This window comes from Cebidichthys violaceus, unplaced genomic scaffold (assembly GCF_023349555.1).
Source record: "Cebidichthys violaceus isolate CVI_PGR_0920_01 unplaced genomic scaffold, fCebVio1.0.p SCAF_9, whole genome shotgun sequence".
Classification (NCBI taxonomy): domain Eukaryota; kingdom Metazoa; phylum Chordata; class Actinopteri; order Perciformes; family Stichaeidae; genus Cebidichthys; species Cebidichthys violaceus.
The window spans coordinates 10,177,439-10,194,013 of record NW_027176975.1 but is presented as its reverse complement, the minus strand read 5'-3'; the positions used below and the strand labels follow the sequence as shown (position 1 = coordinate 10,194,013).

Below are 16,575 nucleotides of genomic sequence, written 5' to 3'. Positions count from 1 at the left end.
GCGACCATTTCTCTCTCCGGTTTGTTGCCTCACTTCCACAAAATAACACATCATTGGACAGATAGCATCAATTCTGCCCACAGTAATCCCAGCACCTCTGGTTGTATCACTCATTCAATTCCAGCCGCCGGCAACAGCAAACATTACACACTGCATCAAGATTACCAGAGAGAGGCAGAACAGGGGAGAGAAAAGGGGGGAAAAAGGGCTGTATCCATCATGTCATGATGCCCCTGTTATTGTGACAGATCAAATTCAGTGCAGTGTGAGTGTGTATGTGTTCAAGTGTGGGTATGTGTGTGCATGTGTCTCCTGTGTCTGTCTGGGAGGGATGCAAACTGTGGTCTCCTAGGCCGCCGCGATCAGCATCCGTGTGACTGTAGCTGTTGTGAGTGGATTTGTGAGGGTTTGCAAGACTTAGATGTTCTCCTTTATACAGTAGCTGTGGCCCTGGCCTCCATGCTTGTTTTAGCTGTTGCAATTAACCTTGTGTGGTTATAACCCGGCAACCCCGCCCACTTAGCTGAAGGGCAAAGGGAAAAAAAGGAAAGATTACAGGGAAGGTGATTGAAGAACATCGAGGGGAGAGACAGATGAGAAACAGGTGAATATATAGGGCAAAAATGTAAGGCAAAAATATGTGAACACCTAAAAACAAAAAGGGTCCAGGAAAAGCTTAACAATTGTAATGATGTGGGAGCTAGACTATGGAGGAGATGGGCGCTTTGGTTGCTTTCCTGCCTGCCTGACAGACTGGCTGGCTAGCTGCCTGGCTCATTGGTTGGTTTGCTGTACTGTGTCTCTCCTCTGGGGGACATGGGTTTGCAGTGCTTGCCTTTGAGAGCAGGGGAAAGATGAAGAGCTAGTGTCAGGCTGCCTTTTAATGGTCAGGAGTGTGGTTAGTTCCACTGACTCAGGCCTCTCCCCCGTGACGCCGAGTCCACTCCACATAACTGGCCATAATTCAACTCATTTGGCAGTTTGAGGTCTCGGAGGTCTAGGGATAAAAAGTGTGGAGAAGCCTAATGGCAGACGGAGGGACCGGCTGAGGGCACTTCTTAGGACATCTCTGCAGGAGAACATTTCTGGAGCAGACCCTGGAAACCACAACGATCCATTAGCTACTGAACAGGAGGACCAGGCAGGGCGAGAGGAGAGACACAGGGGACAGAGACTGTTGCAGATCTACAGGCATTGTATAGGTTGTACAGCCATCATATTGATTGAATACAAAAGCCCTCTGCCTTAAGCAGCACAGTTTTCTTTAAACTTCCAAGTTATCAAAGGAAATCACAAATACATGCATTTCATAAACACCAATGTATGGTGTGTTTGGAACCTTTAACACAAGCACTGAAGATCAAAGCCCTTGCATACTCAAAAGAAGGATGAGCTGGACTAACTTTCAAATGCAATGACACAAACACAGGCACATACACACACATGATAATACCGACTGCTCTTGAATCAATGTGTTTAATCTGTTGGTGTTATTTTGGACTTAGATGGAGTTAAGTTATAGTTTAGTGACATGGTTTAAAACAACTGCACTACAGCATCTGTGGTGAACACTGACAGGGAGAATCCCCCACCACAGTGAGTCTCTGTGGCCCTGCGGGGCGCCAGGCCTCCTAAGGGGTATTAATTGAGATGTTGAAGGAATAAGTGAGATGGGACTGCAATGGGGCACAGTGTGTGTTTGATAGGAGAAAGGATATTTTGGCAAATTCTAGTCTGGGCATGTTTTGGGGGCCCTTAGAGAAGGCATAGTGAGAGCATCTGTGAGGGAGAGAAAGAAAGAGAGTATTCTGAATGTGTGTGTGTGTGTGTGTGTGTGTGTGTGTGTGTGTGTGTGTGTGTGTGTGTGTGTGTGTGTGTGTATGTGCACGCGCACGTGTCTGTTGGTGCATCTTTGTGTAAATGAGAGAGAACCCTGCTGACCCCAAGCTGGAGTGTCCTGGCCACACAATTAATTGGTGTTGAAGCATGCGAATGAATAATCAATCTGCTTTATTATTACTGATGTGAAAATTATAATGCTGGTGAAAATGGCTAAGAAGGTTGGAATATTTCCCTTTTCTCACAAAAGCCTTAACAGAGTGTGTGTGTGTGTGTGTGTGTGTGTGTGTGTGTGTGTGTGTGTGTGTGTGTGTGTGTGTGTGTGTGTGTGTGTGTGTGTGTGTGTGTTTATTTGTATCTTATTTTATGGATAAGTTTAACTTGAAGAGAAAAAAAGGTAGGTCACAGAGTGTGCCTACATGGTTGCACAAAAAGATTATTCTGTCTGACTGAAATAGTCAGTTGAGTATTACACACTCAGACATACCTAAATATGCGCAAAGCAGGATCATCATTGTATCATATGAAGATGGGAGGGTGAGGGAGGAAAATGTTCAAATTTGACAAAGGGAGAGTTTTTCCAGTCCAAGTGGGTGTAATTTGGGGATTAGGATTCGCTGTATGCTGGTTAGGGGACATGTATATGATGTGAAGGTTAATCACAGGCTGCAGTTTTGTAATGCTAGTCGTCACTGCACTGCAGTGCAATCAGCACTGTGAGAAAATAAGTGGGTCACAACGCGAGAGCTTGATTAAAATCGCGGTGATTATAGTGCGGCTTCAGCTCTGATTTTGTGGGTTTCCCAACATCTGTCCGTGCGAGGAGGAACCCATATGAATGAAAATAGACGCACAAAATATAAGTGTAAGCTCGCTTGCAGAGATGCTTCATGGGTGCACGCATGTGCATGCCCCCACTTCACTTCACGCATATCCAAACAAAAAACAGCCATGAAGCCTCATACAGAGCCGTTTACATTCTGTACATTCTCTGGTTTCTTTGTCTGTTGCAATGCACCACACACAGTTGAAATGGACATTGTGGGCATTGTTTCTTACTGACTCACTTTCCTTGACTAATTATGTCTTTCTATTAGTGAGGAAGATATTGAAACACAGCATGAAATATGGAAAATGGTAACATTGACACTAAATATTTCTGTCTGTTATGTACGCTAAATAAAATCAGCTCCACTCAAAGCAAAAAACAAACTAGTTTCAGAAAATGTTATGAGTAAATGAGAAAGGTAGAAAATATAACGCTACAGTTAAAGTGTCATGGCTCTAAAAACAGATACAAACACATTACATATTACCAGTGTAAAAAGACAACAGCACAAAACACATAAAGACAAACATTGACAAATCTGACCCTTACTCTCATTATCAGACACATATATGGGACATCTGCTATCATAAAGGGGGCAATATGCAATATGATTAACTGAATTTTCTATTTAGAGAGAGTGCAAAGGTAAAATAACTGCATGAATAGATTTAATTTTTTTCCCCCTTCTATTGCCTGTTCCTGCCAAGTTCCTTGGGAGTCTATGTGGAAAAACAAAGTGCAGGGTGAGGGAAACAATGCTCATGCCATTTAACAGCAATGTGAAATCAATATATCCTGAAATGGCAGGAAAAAACATCATTGTAAACTAGTTATTGACGTGTTAAAGTAATTTACACTTGCTTGTACAAGACAGATCGTGGCAATATTTATTTAGCTGGCAAGCTGGCAGTGGGAAAACGATACGGCAGCTGCAGCTATCACCAGATGCTGGTGTTACAATGTCCGTCCATCAAATTGTCCCCCTCTACCCCCCTCTTCCCATACCCTCCTCCTTCACTTTCCCAAATGGCTGGCTCCCTTTTCGCTGCAACCTGACAGCCTTAAAACAACTGTATAATTAGAGCTGCATCTGTCACACAGGTTTATTCTGGCTTTCAGTTTGGGAGTTGCAGACTGTGGGAGACACTGGAAGACACAATACCAGAGCAAAGGAAGGAACGGACAGACACACTTTGTCCCAAAGTGTTTGTTCACTTGTGTAAGTATTTTAAATGACTAACAAAAGAGATTCTGTTAAAGGTTTCAGTTAAATTAACGGTTATAAATAAAAATGCAGATGCAGAAAGAGTTGCACAGCACGGAGAAACACCTGATGGCCTCCAAAAAAACCTCAAAAAAAAGAAGAAAAAAGACAACGGGTGGAAAAAAAGAGGAAATATGCAGCTGTATGGTGAGCTATCCCACTATCAGCTGCTGCAATTAGGGAGCACAATGTAAAATGTCACAGCGGATCTGTATCATCGGCAGCCCTGTCACAGGAAAAGGCCAGGAGGAGAGGAGAAGCGCAGACTACGGCAAATCCCATCGGCCAGGCCTGTGTGAGTAACGCAAGAAGGAAAATTGTGTAACGTTATGGCAAGACGACTCTGGAGTATAGTTCAGATGCTGTCATGTCACCCTACTCCTATTAGGGAGGGACAGGGACAGAAAAATATGATTAACTGGCAAAGGCATTAGTCTTCTGCAGTTTGATGAAATGCCAGAGGGCAACGATGCACATGAGGTTTGAATGGGCTATGCATAAAGTGTGTATAAACTAGAAAAAAGGGTGTTTGACTGTACGTAGGTAATAGGCACGCTCAATGAATCAAATAATGCCTCAATAACTCAATATTTTTGAGGAAAAGAGCAAATGTAAACAGATGGAATGAGATCAAATAAAATGGAATATACTCTAAACTGAACCAGATAAAACAGATTTTCCTCTACTGTTCCGACTTTCCAGCTCCCACTTTCTGTCTAAATTAGGAAAATAATGGTGACAAAAGATGCCATTTAATTTTCAGCTCAGCATCATTTTGACACGAGTAACTGATGAATCTCCACAGGATATAATAAATCATTTGCAGATTTCCTCCCGTTTTTGATCAAGTTGGGATGACCAGACTTCTGCCCGGACTCATTACATTTGGGGAGCAGATTGAAAGCGCGCCCAGACATGCTCTCTGTTATTGTCATTACACACCCTGCTCAGGCTTCTGAGCAACTGTAGAATTAGCACCTCTGCCATGCACACGTGGACTCACACTACTGGATATCTGTGTTAAAACAGCAATTATTGTATTAGTTTGACGGAATGCACCTCCAAATACAAATTTATGTTTTTGTCTCTTGTCTAGGTTATAGCGGCTATGATCTCTAAATTGTTAAAAACAGGAAGCTGCAGGACAGTTAATGGCATTAAGGGACAAAATACAAGACATTTGAAAATAGTGCATCCTTGCTGGAGCAACAGTACTATGAAACCGATTTTTGGCATATGGGACCACAGAATAATATAAGCTCCCTCTAGTGGCTTTAGAGTAGATTACACATAAGAGAGTGGTGGTTCCTGAAAACAAACTCATCTCCAAACTCTCTGATTTCAATTAACAAGAGAGGTTTATTTTGTTAAGTTGTAAATTATCCATTTAAACCTGGTCACACATGTAAATGTGTATGAAAAGGGTGAGTATGTGGAAATGTTTTTAGTCTATCATAGTTAGCAGGAGTGGCATGGGTGAATGCAGAATGTGTGCGTTTGTGTGTTGTGCAGGGACAGCTGCCTGCCGAAGGAGACGGTGAAGGTTCACTCACAGTACCACAGAAACCCCCCCAGCTGGGCTTGCCACTAAGGAACGGAGATGCCCAGGGAGAAAGATAAAGAGAGGGAGATGTGGAGAGAGTTTAAAAGGGGGAGCAAAAGAAAGAGAGAGGAAAGGGGGAAATATATGAGAAAGAGGGAAAGTGGAGAGGGTGTGTGTATTCATATTTTGCCTATTTTGCCACAAGCTCTTCAAAGGCTACATCTTGCCTACAACACATCTGGGAATGAGAGTGAAAGTTGAAGAGTTCCTCTTGCTCTCCTCTCTTCTCAATCCCCGCAAACACGTTTTGCTGATTCCTCTTTTTTTCTCTCCTCTTTCCTTTCAGCCCTCATCTTTCTATCTCTCCCTCCCTGTGCCTTCCTGCAGACAAAACTTAGCAGTTGTTGTCCAGCTGGCATTAATTTCACTAGTTATCTGTTTAGTTTAGTTTAAAATAAACAGTGCAGCCCTTTTTTTTATCAAGCACATCATTTCACTGATTTATTTGAATGCAAGAACAACATCAGCCACACCAACAACACCAAACATGAAACAGAAACACTAAACTGGGACAGTGTTTCACAGTGGTGTGAGTCATTTGGAAATCACCTGGACAGGCTGTCTAAATATCAGACTGTCTGGAGCAAGAGACATCAGCGGATCTAGACTTTTTCTATAAACACAGAACACAGCAGAATGTTCAGAAAGTGAATACTGATATGGAGCGCTGTGATTCCTCTGAAGAGGCGTCGGCAGGTTAAGAGGATACCTTTTCTCTATATATTTCTACTGTTTTAGTCACGGCTGTGTCTTCTTTCCAATTTCACTTTTTTCCCTCTATCTTCCTTTCTTGCCAAGGTTTATCCCTGAGGTGTCCTCTGGGGCTACCTACTGGATAAGCCATTTGAAATGCATTTTCTAAAGAGCCTTCCGTTCCATTTTTGAACTGCTGCTATCTCTCAAAATGTCCTTAAGAAAAAGTGTGAGAGAAAGAATGGTAGCAAATGTTTTAAAGTACTCTTGCTGTACTTGTGTGTGTAGTTTTGTCATCAGAAAGAAGGCATAGTTTCCCAGCAGTAGTTTGATACAGACTTCTGGGACTGTGATCTGTGCTGGTGGGTACTGCAGAATGTGGCCTGCTCTGGGAGAAACCTTCACTGTGCCACTAATACAACTGGCTATAGTGTCTCCTTCACCCTGTACACAGGATGGTATTAGTTATAAACCTCAGTCGAGCAAGGAAACTGTTTGATTTTAAATCAGGAATAATCTAAATTACTGTATAATTGATTGAAAGAACATATCTATGAAGCTCGACATGACATAAGGAAATATACAATGTGACCCAATTATGACTTTTTTTCAACACAAGCAAATACAAGCAATACAACATACCGGTGGACCATACATTATCCATTGTTTGCCTATTAAGTAATGCACTTCTTGCCCAGAATCTTTAAACATCTGAGAGGGCAATCTATAGACCTAAAGACATGATCACTCAGTTCCCATAAAGTGCATCTCTGTGCCACATCATGGACTGCAGCCTGCTCCGTCAACCAATTATGCCAATTATAGCCAGAAACCCCTGTGGTGTTTTGATAAGACCTTCCACAATTTCTTCCAATGAAGCAATTTGTTCCAGTATTTGTTTACTGAGAGAGAATGTGACTTGCAGCAAAAATAATATTCCTTATCTCCATTTGCCATCAGAGCAGAGTGAATGCACCACTAGCTAATCTTAACCTGGCTTTCTCATTGAGGTTTAATCTGGTCATGGCAACTTAGCATTTAGCATGGAGAGTTTGTGTGAAGGTGTGTGTGATTATTTGTGTGCCCTGTGAGCGAGCACATATGTGAGTTTGCATTTGAGGAGGGTGCGGAAGAGAGAAATAGACAAGCCAGTCATTCTCCTCCTGCCCCCTCCCTCTCCCCAACCATGTCAAGAACCAATCACGTGTGAAAACTTGCCTTAACTTCCCTTGCCTGTGTGACTACAGCGTCAGAGAGAGTTTGACAGATCTGTGCGCCACGGAGGCGTCTCCCCGCCATTTGGCATGCCATGCGCGTCTGGTGCGCTGGAGACTGCCTGTCAAACGCCTATGAGTCGATGGCGCAGCCAGGGACCCTACGGAGTGCCAGATGGGCCATTAAGGTAGTATTAATGTAGATGCCATCGCTTTTCTCCTCTGACTGGGACATGCTCTCTCGAACTGCGAGCAGCTGCTGCCATTTACTAGGACAGCTTCCTGCTAACTTTGGCCAACTGGCATCACCACTGACTGGCTCTCAATGTAATGATACACTTTTCTTCCCACTATACCTATGACTTTTGTCTTTCTTTTCCTCCTGCCCTCCCTTTCCAGAGGTTTCAACAGGATAGAGCTCATAACTTCCAGCTTTTTCCAGCAGCCAAAGCGTTACATATAGACACACTCTTGCACATGCAGGCAGTGATTCCCTCTCCCTTTCTCTTACAGACACACACGCGCACACAGACACAGACACACACACCTAAAAACACCAGCACTCCAGTAGGAGTATAGAAACTGGATCCATCTGTACACTCACTCTTAAGCTCATAATCAAGGCATGATATTCAGTAGTGTACGGTTGTTTCTGTTTATGCCCTACTGAGTGCTAATATCATGCTTTAATTGAGAGAAAATTGGCTGTTGGCAAGAAACAGAAAAGAAGGTTACCGAAACCGCAACCATGGATAAGTGTTGCAATCAGTAATATTCTATTTAGTTAAGTAGCCTAAAATGGGATGTTTTGAGATCATTATTCAAATCACATTGACAAAATCCTATTATGAGAATTAGTTTTCCAGAAGGAAATGTACAGAATTATTGATGTGTAATAAATGTGCTTTCAGCATTACATACACTCGGGGCCTATTAGGAAACAGTGGGGCATATGATTCAAACTGAAACAAGGTCACAAACACCATATTCCCTCATTCACACTGAGAAAATAATGCATATTTCAAGTGCAGACGTATATATAGTGAGTTCCAAAGTGCAGCAAAAGTCATCATACTGAACTACTTCAACACTGTGACCCTAAACAAGCCAGAGGCAGGAGTGAGTAGTCAGAAAGATGGGTCTGTCTTGGTACTTTTGAAAAGACGCATGATCTCCAGAGGCGCAGGTTAGTCTTACTACCCAGCTGAGACTACCTTCCTTTGTTGCCTCGCTTCCCTGTTTCTCACTTGCTTTGCCTCTCATTTTTTCAGCAGAGCCCAGGGCCTGAGAGTAGGAAGGGAACAAGCATCCTTTGAGGTGCCCCTAGGGGAGATGGGTATAGTAGTTTAGGTCGCTGTACACCCACACTGAGTTCCCACATACTGCATAGCTTGTAACTGTGGTGTAACTATAGACAAGTGATAATTGTATACACTACACAGTGACTTTATTGTCTGGCAGCCTCTCACTTACTTTCTTCCTCTCTCTCAGCCTCTCTCTCTTTTAGTAGAAACAGTCTGAAGTGAGATGGGGGGGGGGGGAGGAGAGACGTCTACGTCCGCGTCTCAAGAGGCAGCTCAGATGAGGACTACAGGGTTGGCATCACCGGTGGTCAGTGTCGAAATCAAACGCACCATCACCGAAGCGCAGCGAACACTTATGCTCCCGCACAGCCGTTAGTGTACTCGTGGTATCAAACTGACACCTTCTCCCTTGGCTGCTCCTGACAAGGAATTATTTTGTCGAAAAATTAGTTGTACCCTGTAAAGAGCACAGCGGCAATTTGTACGGTTCTGAATAGATTTGATTCTGACTAGATGAGATAAATGTTTATTGTATTGATTCACATTATGCAGGCCCAGAAGGTACAAATGCATGGCATTCAGACAGCACTATGACAAAAAATAAAATTCTTATTTTTTGCTGACCTTACACTGTAAAACAATATAGAACCAGCTGTCTGTCAACTCGGCCTGATTTGAAAGTAATTTCAAGAGCCTCTTCAAAAAGTCACTAATCAACCTCTTCCAACAATGCAAACCAATTTCTTCATAGTTGATTGAGAACAGCAATTGCTATTTTGGTACTTGGACTCAATGAATAGGGCCAGCTTTCTATCTCAGTATCTACATATTGAAAAGAGGCAAACTGGCACTAATCAGCGTGTCTGCCAAGTAACCAATGCTGCAGAGAGAGCCACATACGTTTTTGTGTGTCTGCCTGACAGCCTGACAGACAAGATTAAGAAGCAGACAATTATTGCAAAGTAAACTTTACGATGAGGAAACAGGGTCTGTACATCGATATGATAGCGTAGGGATCTACTTCCCACAGCTTTATCCAGGAAATCCAACCTGCGATGAACAGGATCATTTTCTTTATTTACAAGGTGCATGCAATTGCTTTGCCATGCAAATGCTTTCAAAAGCACAGTAATGCCATCCCGCTGTTGTGGGGGAATGATAGCTGCATCAGGACAAGCAAGCTAGGCTTTGATGGGTGCAGAATAACGGTGTTACAGAGCTAAGCAATGTGTGTGTGGGTGTGCTGCAAATAGGTTATTTTGGATGGGTTTTTTTAGAAGAAAAGAGGCATTACTGAGGCCTATTGGTGCACAGAGGTATACTTCCAACCAAGGCGATTAACATGAAAAGAAATATCTAATGTTATTTTCCACTGCTGTGAAGAGAAAAGCTGAGAAAAGCCCGTAATCACATTATTATTTGTGTCGGAGATCAAGATCAATCAGGGTTAAAGCGTGTCACAATGTTTAACAATAACAATGGATGGTTGCTTGTGTAGGAGATGTACAGGAGATGGGGGGGGGCTAACAGAGACTCGATTTCTACATTTGTTTCTCTTTGACCAGATTTATGTTTTACATTATGCCTGCATTCTGATTCCATAAACTCAATATACACACACACACACACACACACACACACACACACACACACACATAGACAATAACGTAGTACTGTTAAACAACTGTAAAAGTGCCGAGCAGTTTCCAAATAATCTGCAGAGGAAAGAGGCACTATTGGAAAAAGAAATGCAAGCTTCACTCCCCTCAGAGGTCTGTACTGGAAACAATGCAGCATCTTAGTGCAAATACAGACTACATCAGCATACACAGACAAGAGAACACATTCAGTGGCACAAAGAGCAAGACATAGTTTACAGTATCAACACAATGCCTTAAAAATGAATGTTTAACAGCAGAAAACAAGCGTGCGTAAAGCAGTGTGGCTTTTATGATCCCTCTAGCAAACAGGTACAACAAACTATTGTGTTCCTGCAGAAAGGGTGCCTGCTAAGATTCAGCAACGCAATGTATCGAGCTGGTGAGCACGCGAGGGGTGAGAGGGAGATTCAAACTTAATGAGTGCTTTGGCAGCTTGCGTGGAAAAGGCAGGGAGGCAGGCAGTGATTAACGGAACACTTCAGAGTACAAGGCACAGCGGTGCTCAAAGAAAACAGTGATGATCTCCACTTAATCGCGGAGAAGCCCGGAGCATCTGCCGCCAGAGCAGGGCAGCGGCACCGGCGAGCTCCCGCTCCGCTAGGCTGTCATCTCTAGAGAGCTGTGGCCATATGCTCGGCTCTGCCGCAAACTCACAGGAAGTTAATTTTCTGACAAAACACAGGGATAAATATGACATTCAAACAAGTTGTGCTCAGCCAGGCTGAACATGGATGCCGTGCCAAACTCAAGCTGCACACGTGTCACACTTAGGAACAGAGTTTATTTTTTTATGCTCCCACGGTGGTCGCTTTTTGCCTAGTTTTGTAGAAATAAACAGACAATGGGTGGTACATTTTCAGCTAGGAGGTGTTAACCTACTTAGAAACAAAGAATCAAATGGTATAGTGTACTGGCTTGATACTACCACAGCTAACAGCCAGTGACTGCTAATTCCTATCAAATTGTTTATATATAGCAGGATATGGAGAACTGAAGAGGGACCGTCCTATCTGCATACAAACACATCCCCCCAAGTACTCAGAGAAAGTGATAGAGAAAATGATAATGTCATTGTCCTAATGAGGGGAGAGAGAGGGGGCAGAGACATGAGAGGGAAAAAAAATAGCTTAACTTTCATTTCCGTTCACAGACATATAGTTCCCCACGGTGTGTCATTAAAATAATGTCAATCAAACCTTTAAATAGAAGCTTTGTCTAGTCTTGCCTGTTTCAGGTGAAAAGGCATAGTGGGCCTGAACAATGGGCTCACAGGTGTGAGCAGAATCCCAACACCGTATCACTGGGCCAATAAAGAACAGACTATAGTGTTTCTCAGATCTCAGCAGTCTCCTACCACTCCATTTCAGACTGTAAAGAGAAACGGAGCCTTAGGGGTGAAGCCGGCAGTTCCAACCTACAGATTCTTTACAACAATAGCCAGTATCGTATAGTACTGAATCTGAGGGATAGCTGGAGGTGGAGCAGCTTTTCTGGACCTATACTGAAAAATGAACACAGGGAGGCAACGGCGATGACAGAAGATGGAGGCTGGTGGTATTTAAGTGAGAGGGCCAGGTTTGGGCCTCCACCTGGGGCAATCAGAGGCCACTGTTGTGTCTAGAATGAGAGTAAAGGGTGACACACATACCACCAGGTCCTATTCTATGCCACTGCTGCTGCATGTCCCCCCTTCCTTATCCTTTGCCTTAGCAGAAAGAGGTGAGGGTTGGGTGCAGTCATGCAGATCCCAGCGGCTTTTATCAGAGAGGAGAGGTGAGAGGTTTGGCCTCTGGGACTCCATACTGCTGCCAGGTGGCTGAGTACTTGGGCCTCTCTTCTGTGAATTTGTCTTATGTTACTGCTGGAACAAGGCCAGAGGTACAACAGATAGCATAACAAGAAAACAGCATCTTGAATATATAAAACAGCAACTGAACACTTCACTGTGGTCGTAAGGCAAAACATTATGGTTGATAAAACTGCTGTTAAAGTAAACCGTCTTGGAAGTTGAGATTTTGAGGAAATGCAATCCATAGGAAACAACAAATCAAATACCACTGACTGACTGAGCAGTGTGAAGCTATTTCAGAAGACTTTAATAGTAGGCGTCCCCATGCTGACATCAGCATAGGACACATTGAAAGTGATGAAAACAGGTAACAATATTTGGACCAAGTGAGAGGGAGTGGACTGAAATACTCTTACTCTGCCACAAAGCCTCTTCTTTTTTTTTATCCATCCATTACAATACGTGGGTGTAAAAGACTGAAAGACGTAATATATAACAATGCACTAATGTCACTGCAAGCGTCTGGGAAAATCTGTCGGAAATATAATATATCCAGTACACATGCGCATAGAAGCACATGCCCATATATCAACTGTAGAGTGGCAATCATTCACCTAGACACTGTCACATTAAATGGGCTTATTTTGCATGAGAAGGAAAAGGGAGTGATGGGCTGCAGCGAGCAAAAGAGGGACTGAGGGACTGAATCAAATGATATGAGTAGGCAAAATTAAGCTCCAATGCAAGTGGAACACTTCACAAGAGAGCCAATTTCAATTCCACAGCACTTAATTTAGGATTTGTATGGTTCAGCAGCATGCTACTGTATAGTAAGCCATCTAAGGACAGAGATAGAGAGAGACAACCAGCAAACAGCCATCCAGGCTCTTGAGGTATCCATCACACAGGGCTGCCCCTCTCTCTCTCTTTCTCTCTCTCTCTGTCTCACTCACTCACTCACTCACTCACTCACTCTCACTCTCACTCACTCACACACACACACACACACACACATATCTGCACACAACAAACACACACACACCCTAAACAATGAATTACAAACTAATCTAAAGATATTATACTGTAGAGATTATGTAGATGTTTTAAGGGGACATTATAAAATCACATCAGTATTAATGTGATGAGTGCACATTTTTGTGATTTTTGTGTTGCTTCTGTTTTTCATGTTGTGTAAAGACTAATTCAAGTTTTTTTTTTAGATATTCAGAAGGTACAAAAAGAAAGTTTTGATTTGGTCATCACTGTTAACAAACCATTATCGTCTTACCTGGTGGTCTTTGAAGTCAAGCCTCTGGACATCATAACCTAGCTGGGCATAAAAGTTGTTCCCAAAACTGTAGACCTGCCCAGTTTCAGTCCATATGAAGGAGTGTCTGCTTCCACAGGCAACACCAGATATGTTGACGACATCTTCATCTGCGTCGCTTCCTTTAATGCTCAGTTCCTGCTGCAACTTAACCTCGACTGGCTGGTCCTTCACTGCCCTCTCTCCGTCACCCAGCCTAAAATAAGCAGACAGAAAATAAAGTTTGACCTTTTTTTTCTTTTTAATGTAAAGGACATCATAAGGTTTTGGGGGAGTCTTACAGAAAAGTCTCTTGTTGGCAAATTATAGCACCAGGTAAAAATATGTTCTATCCATTCTCAGTGGAATCATATCATGAAAGTGATACTGTTTTACAAAATGTTTTACAATCAATAAGTCAAAGCAAACTAATAAAAAACAAACACAATCAGCCGTTACACATGACGCTTGTGTAATGCACAAAAATGAAGCATCAATTTATTAACAAACAAGTAAAAAGTCAATCTAATGCAAGAATAATATAAGATGATATCATGATATCTTCTGCAGCAATACTGTGGTGCAGTCTTCTGATATGTTACGCAGACAAGACTCCTATAGAGTGTGTCTAACAGGCATATTTCAGTAAGGTCAGTTCTACCTTCCTAGGGACGAAATAATAACTCAACCTAACTCCAGTAGCTGAACAAATGACTTTACATAGACCATGGCTGAGAGTTGTGTTTCTGTCTCCATGTCCCTTGTGTGCGTGAACAAAGAACATCCAAGACCCCTTTTTAAGATGAGCTGGTCAAACGCAGCCCCAGCACCCCTGTGACCTGTGAGCTCCCAGCAGCTTCAAACAGAGCTCTGCTGTTTGCTTCTTGATAAAATGCCCTTCTTTGTATTTGTTTCCCTGAGCCAGCGTCATAACCTGCAATGCCCCGGCCATATCTGCTAGTTTGCGGCATGTCTGGGAAAAATAACAAACAGTCTTCTCCATTATTTCCACAAACGGGGAACGAAAGGTCCTCGCCCGCCATCCCCACGAGAGCCTGTATTGATTACAACAATGCTTCAACTCAAGACAAGACCACTCTGGGGTCACTGCTATTTCCATCAGAAAGTTTGCCAGTTTAAATTTACACCGCTCCCTCTTACTCTTCTCCTCTCTCGCCTTCAGTGAGACACACAGGAGAGCCGAGGAGTTTTCAGATATCAGAGTGCCTGTTGTGTAACAGAGATGCTCACCCCTTGCTCTGCAAGTGGGTGTTATGGAGCTCCAACTATAGGCTCCTCCAACTATAAGCTCCCCACTAGAGAGCCTCGACCTGCTTAGTGGGGTCAAAGCATCACGAGAGAAGAGACAGAGTGAGACAGACAGAGAGATGGAGAGCAAGAGAGGGAGAATAAGGGACAATGGGAGATGATGAGAGAGTGAGAAGTGATGCCTCTGTTTCTTTTATGTATTTCTCTGAGGTCTGCAGTGCTGCTGTTTGAGTACTTGAGGGCCACTGAATCACTGCAGCCCCCAGGCCCTTAGATGTCATTACAGCCAGACTGGCTTCTGGCTGGAGAAGTTTTAACAAGGAAGCTCATCAGGAGGAAAAGAACTTATCTTTGTTTATAAGTATGTCTCTCTGTTTGTTTGTCTGCCAGAGTTTCTTTCTGCAGATTATTATACATATGTACAGTATATCATCAGACAAAAGGACCTTTGGACAGAATAAAACTGACCAGTGATAGTTGAACTTTTATGGACACCTGAGTGGTCCCCTAAAGTAAAGCAAGGACAATGAAAGTCTGAACACTACAGTAATACCAAGACTTGGTAGAATAAGCACTGCTCACATGTTTATATATATATATATATATATATATATATATATATATATATACTTCTGAAATGCACTTACTGTCCACTGGTGCCATTTCCCCATGCAAAGACTTTGTTGTCCACTGTTGAGAAAAGAAAAGACAATTTTAACATAAGATACACTGACTGAAATGGATAAACGATGTTATAAAATACTTCCTAAGCATGGACTATCTCTGAGACTAGAGATAGCTTATTGTTGTTAAAAAATCTAAAAGTAGTATTCTTTAAAAGCTGCCAATGTTTCACAGTAACAGCTTAGTTTGTCTGTTTTCCCCTTTGTCCTCAAGTGTAGAGTGAGCAGTGCCATGTCAGTGGGTGGACCCTTCCCCGCTGTGTGAAGTTTGATTAATACAGCGTCGACAGAGAGTTCAGAGACTGGGGCAACCTCTCACACACCCTGCTGTAAAATAATGAGCCTTCAGCGGGAAGGAATAATATACATGGGAGGGGAGAGACACGTCCTAAATCTGAGTCCAAGCTGAATATATTCAAATGAAATGAGGAGAGGAGGCTATCCTAACTGATTAGACTTGTCTCAAAGAAGCCGATATATTTCTCCTTCTATGTACATGGTTTTAACTGTCACCTCTCTGCTCTAACAATCCAACATGGCACTGAACCATTTGCATATGGTTTCTATAAATACCTGGACCTCTACCTGTTCCTGCAGTGATTCCAGTCATGTTGGAACACAGACATGCCTTATTGGTCTTATGGGAACTCGAACACCACAGGGGTAACAGCCAATAGCAACGGACTTTACTCATCAAGCCAGCCGAGTCCTCATACATTATAGAGTAGGCTATATGATTTACCTAAGCTTGTCAAAAGAGAAAAATTATCAAGCAAATGTGGGGTAATAAATTGTAATCCGTGCTGCATATGTTTGACTTGTGACCCTTGGCATTTTAAGGGTTGGGTTGTACGAAAGAGTTGTAACAAAATGTGTGAAGGGGAATTACATGAAAGGTGAACTACCACTTGGAAACTTTAGGGAAAATGTGCAAAACAGGTCACTGATTTTTATGAGAAGTACAGCATGTTTCGAGGGACTTACACTAGATATTATCACAGGAACACGAACGCAATTATTGTAAATTCAGACTTTTCTTGTAGTTTAACTAAGGTTTCTCGTGTGAAGATGCTATATATTCTAACTTTAGGAAACAGTGTGTTGTACAATTAAAACCAGGG

At 42.6% G+C, this 16,575-nt stretch overlaps 1 protein-coding gene across 3 annotated transcripts in view; it reads right to left on the bottom strand.

The window, feature by feature from the left end:
- LOC137867186 (uncharacterized) overlaps nt 1-16,575 on the bottom strand; it is a 288,647-nt gene that overhangs the window by 230,707 nt on the left and 41,365 nt on the right. For 2 of the 3 annotated variants that reach the window (XM_068703649.1, XM_068703652.1), the window contains exons 3-4: nt 15,419-15,461; nt 13,485-13,719 (exon numbers count right to left, since the gene is read on the bottom strand). In XM_068703649.1, coding sequence (XP_068559750.1) covers nt 13,485-13,719; nt 15,419-15,461 — 278 coding nt within the window. The remainder of the gene's footprint in view (nt 1-13,484; nt 13,720-15,418; nt 15,462-16,575) is intronic. The other variant, XM_068703650.1, reaches the window with a different exon arrangement.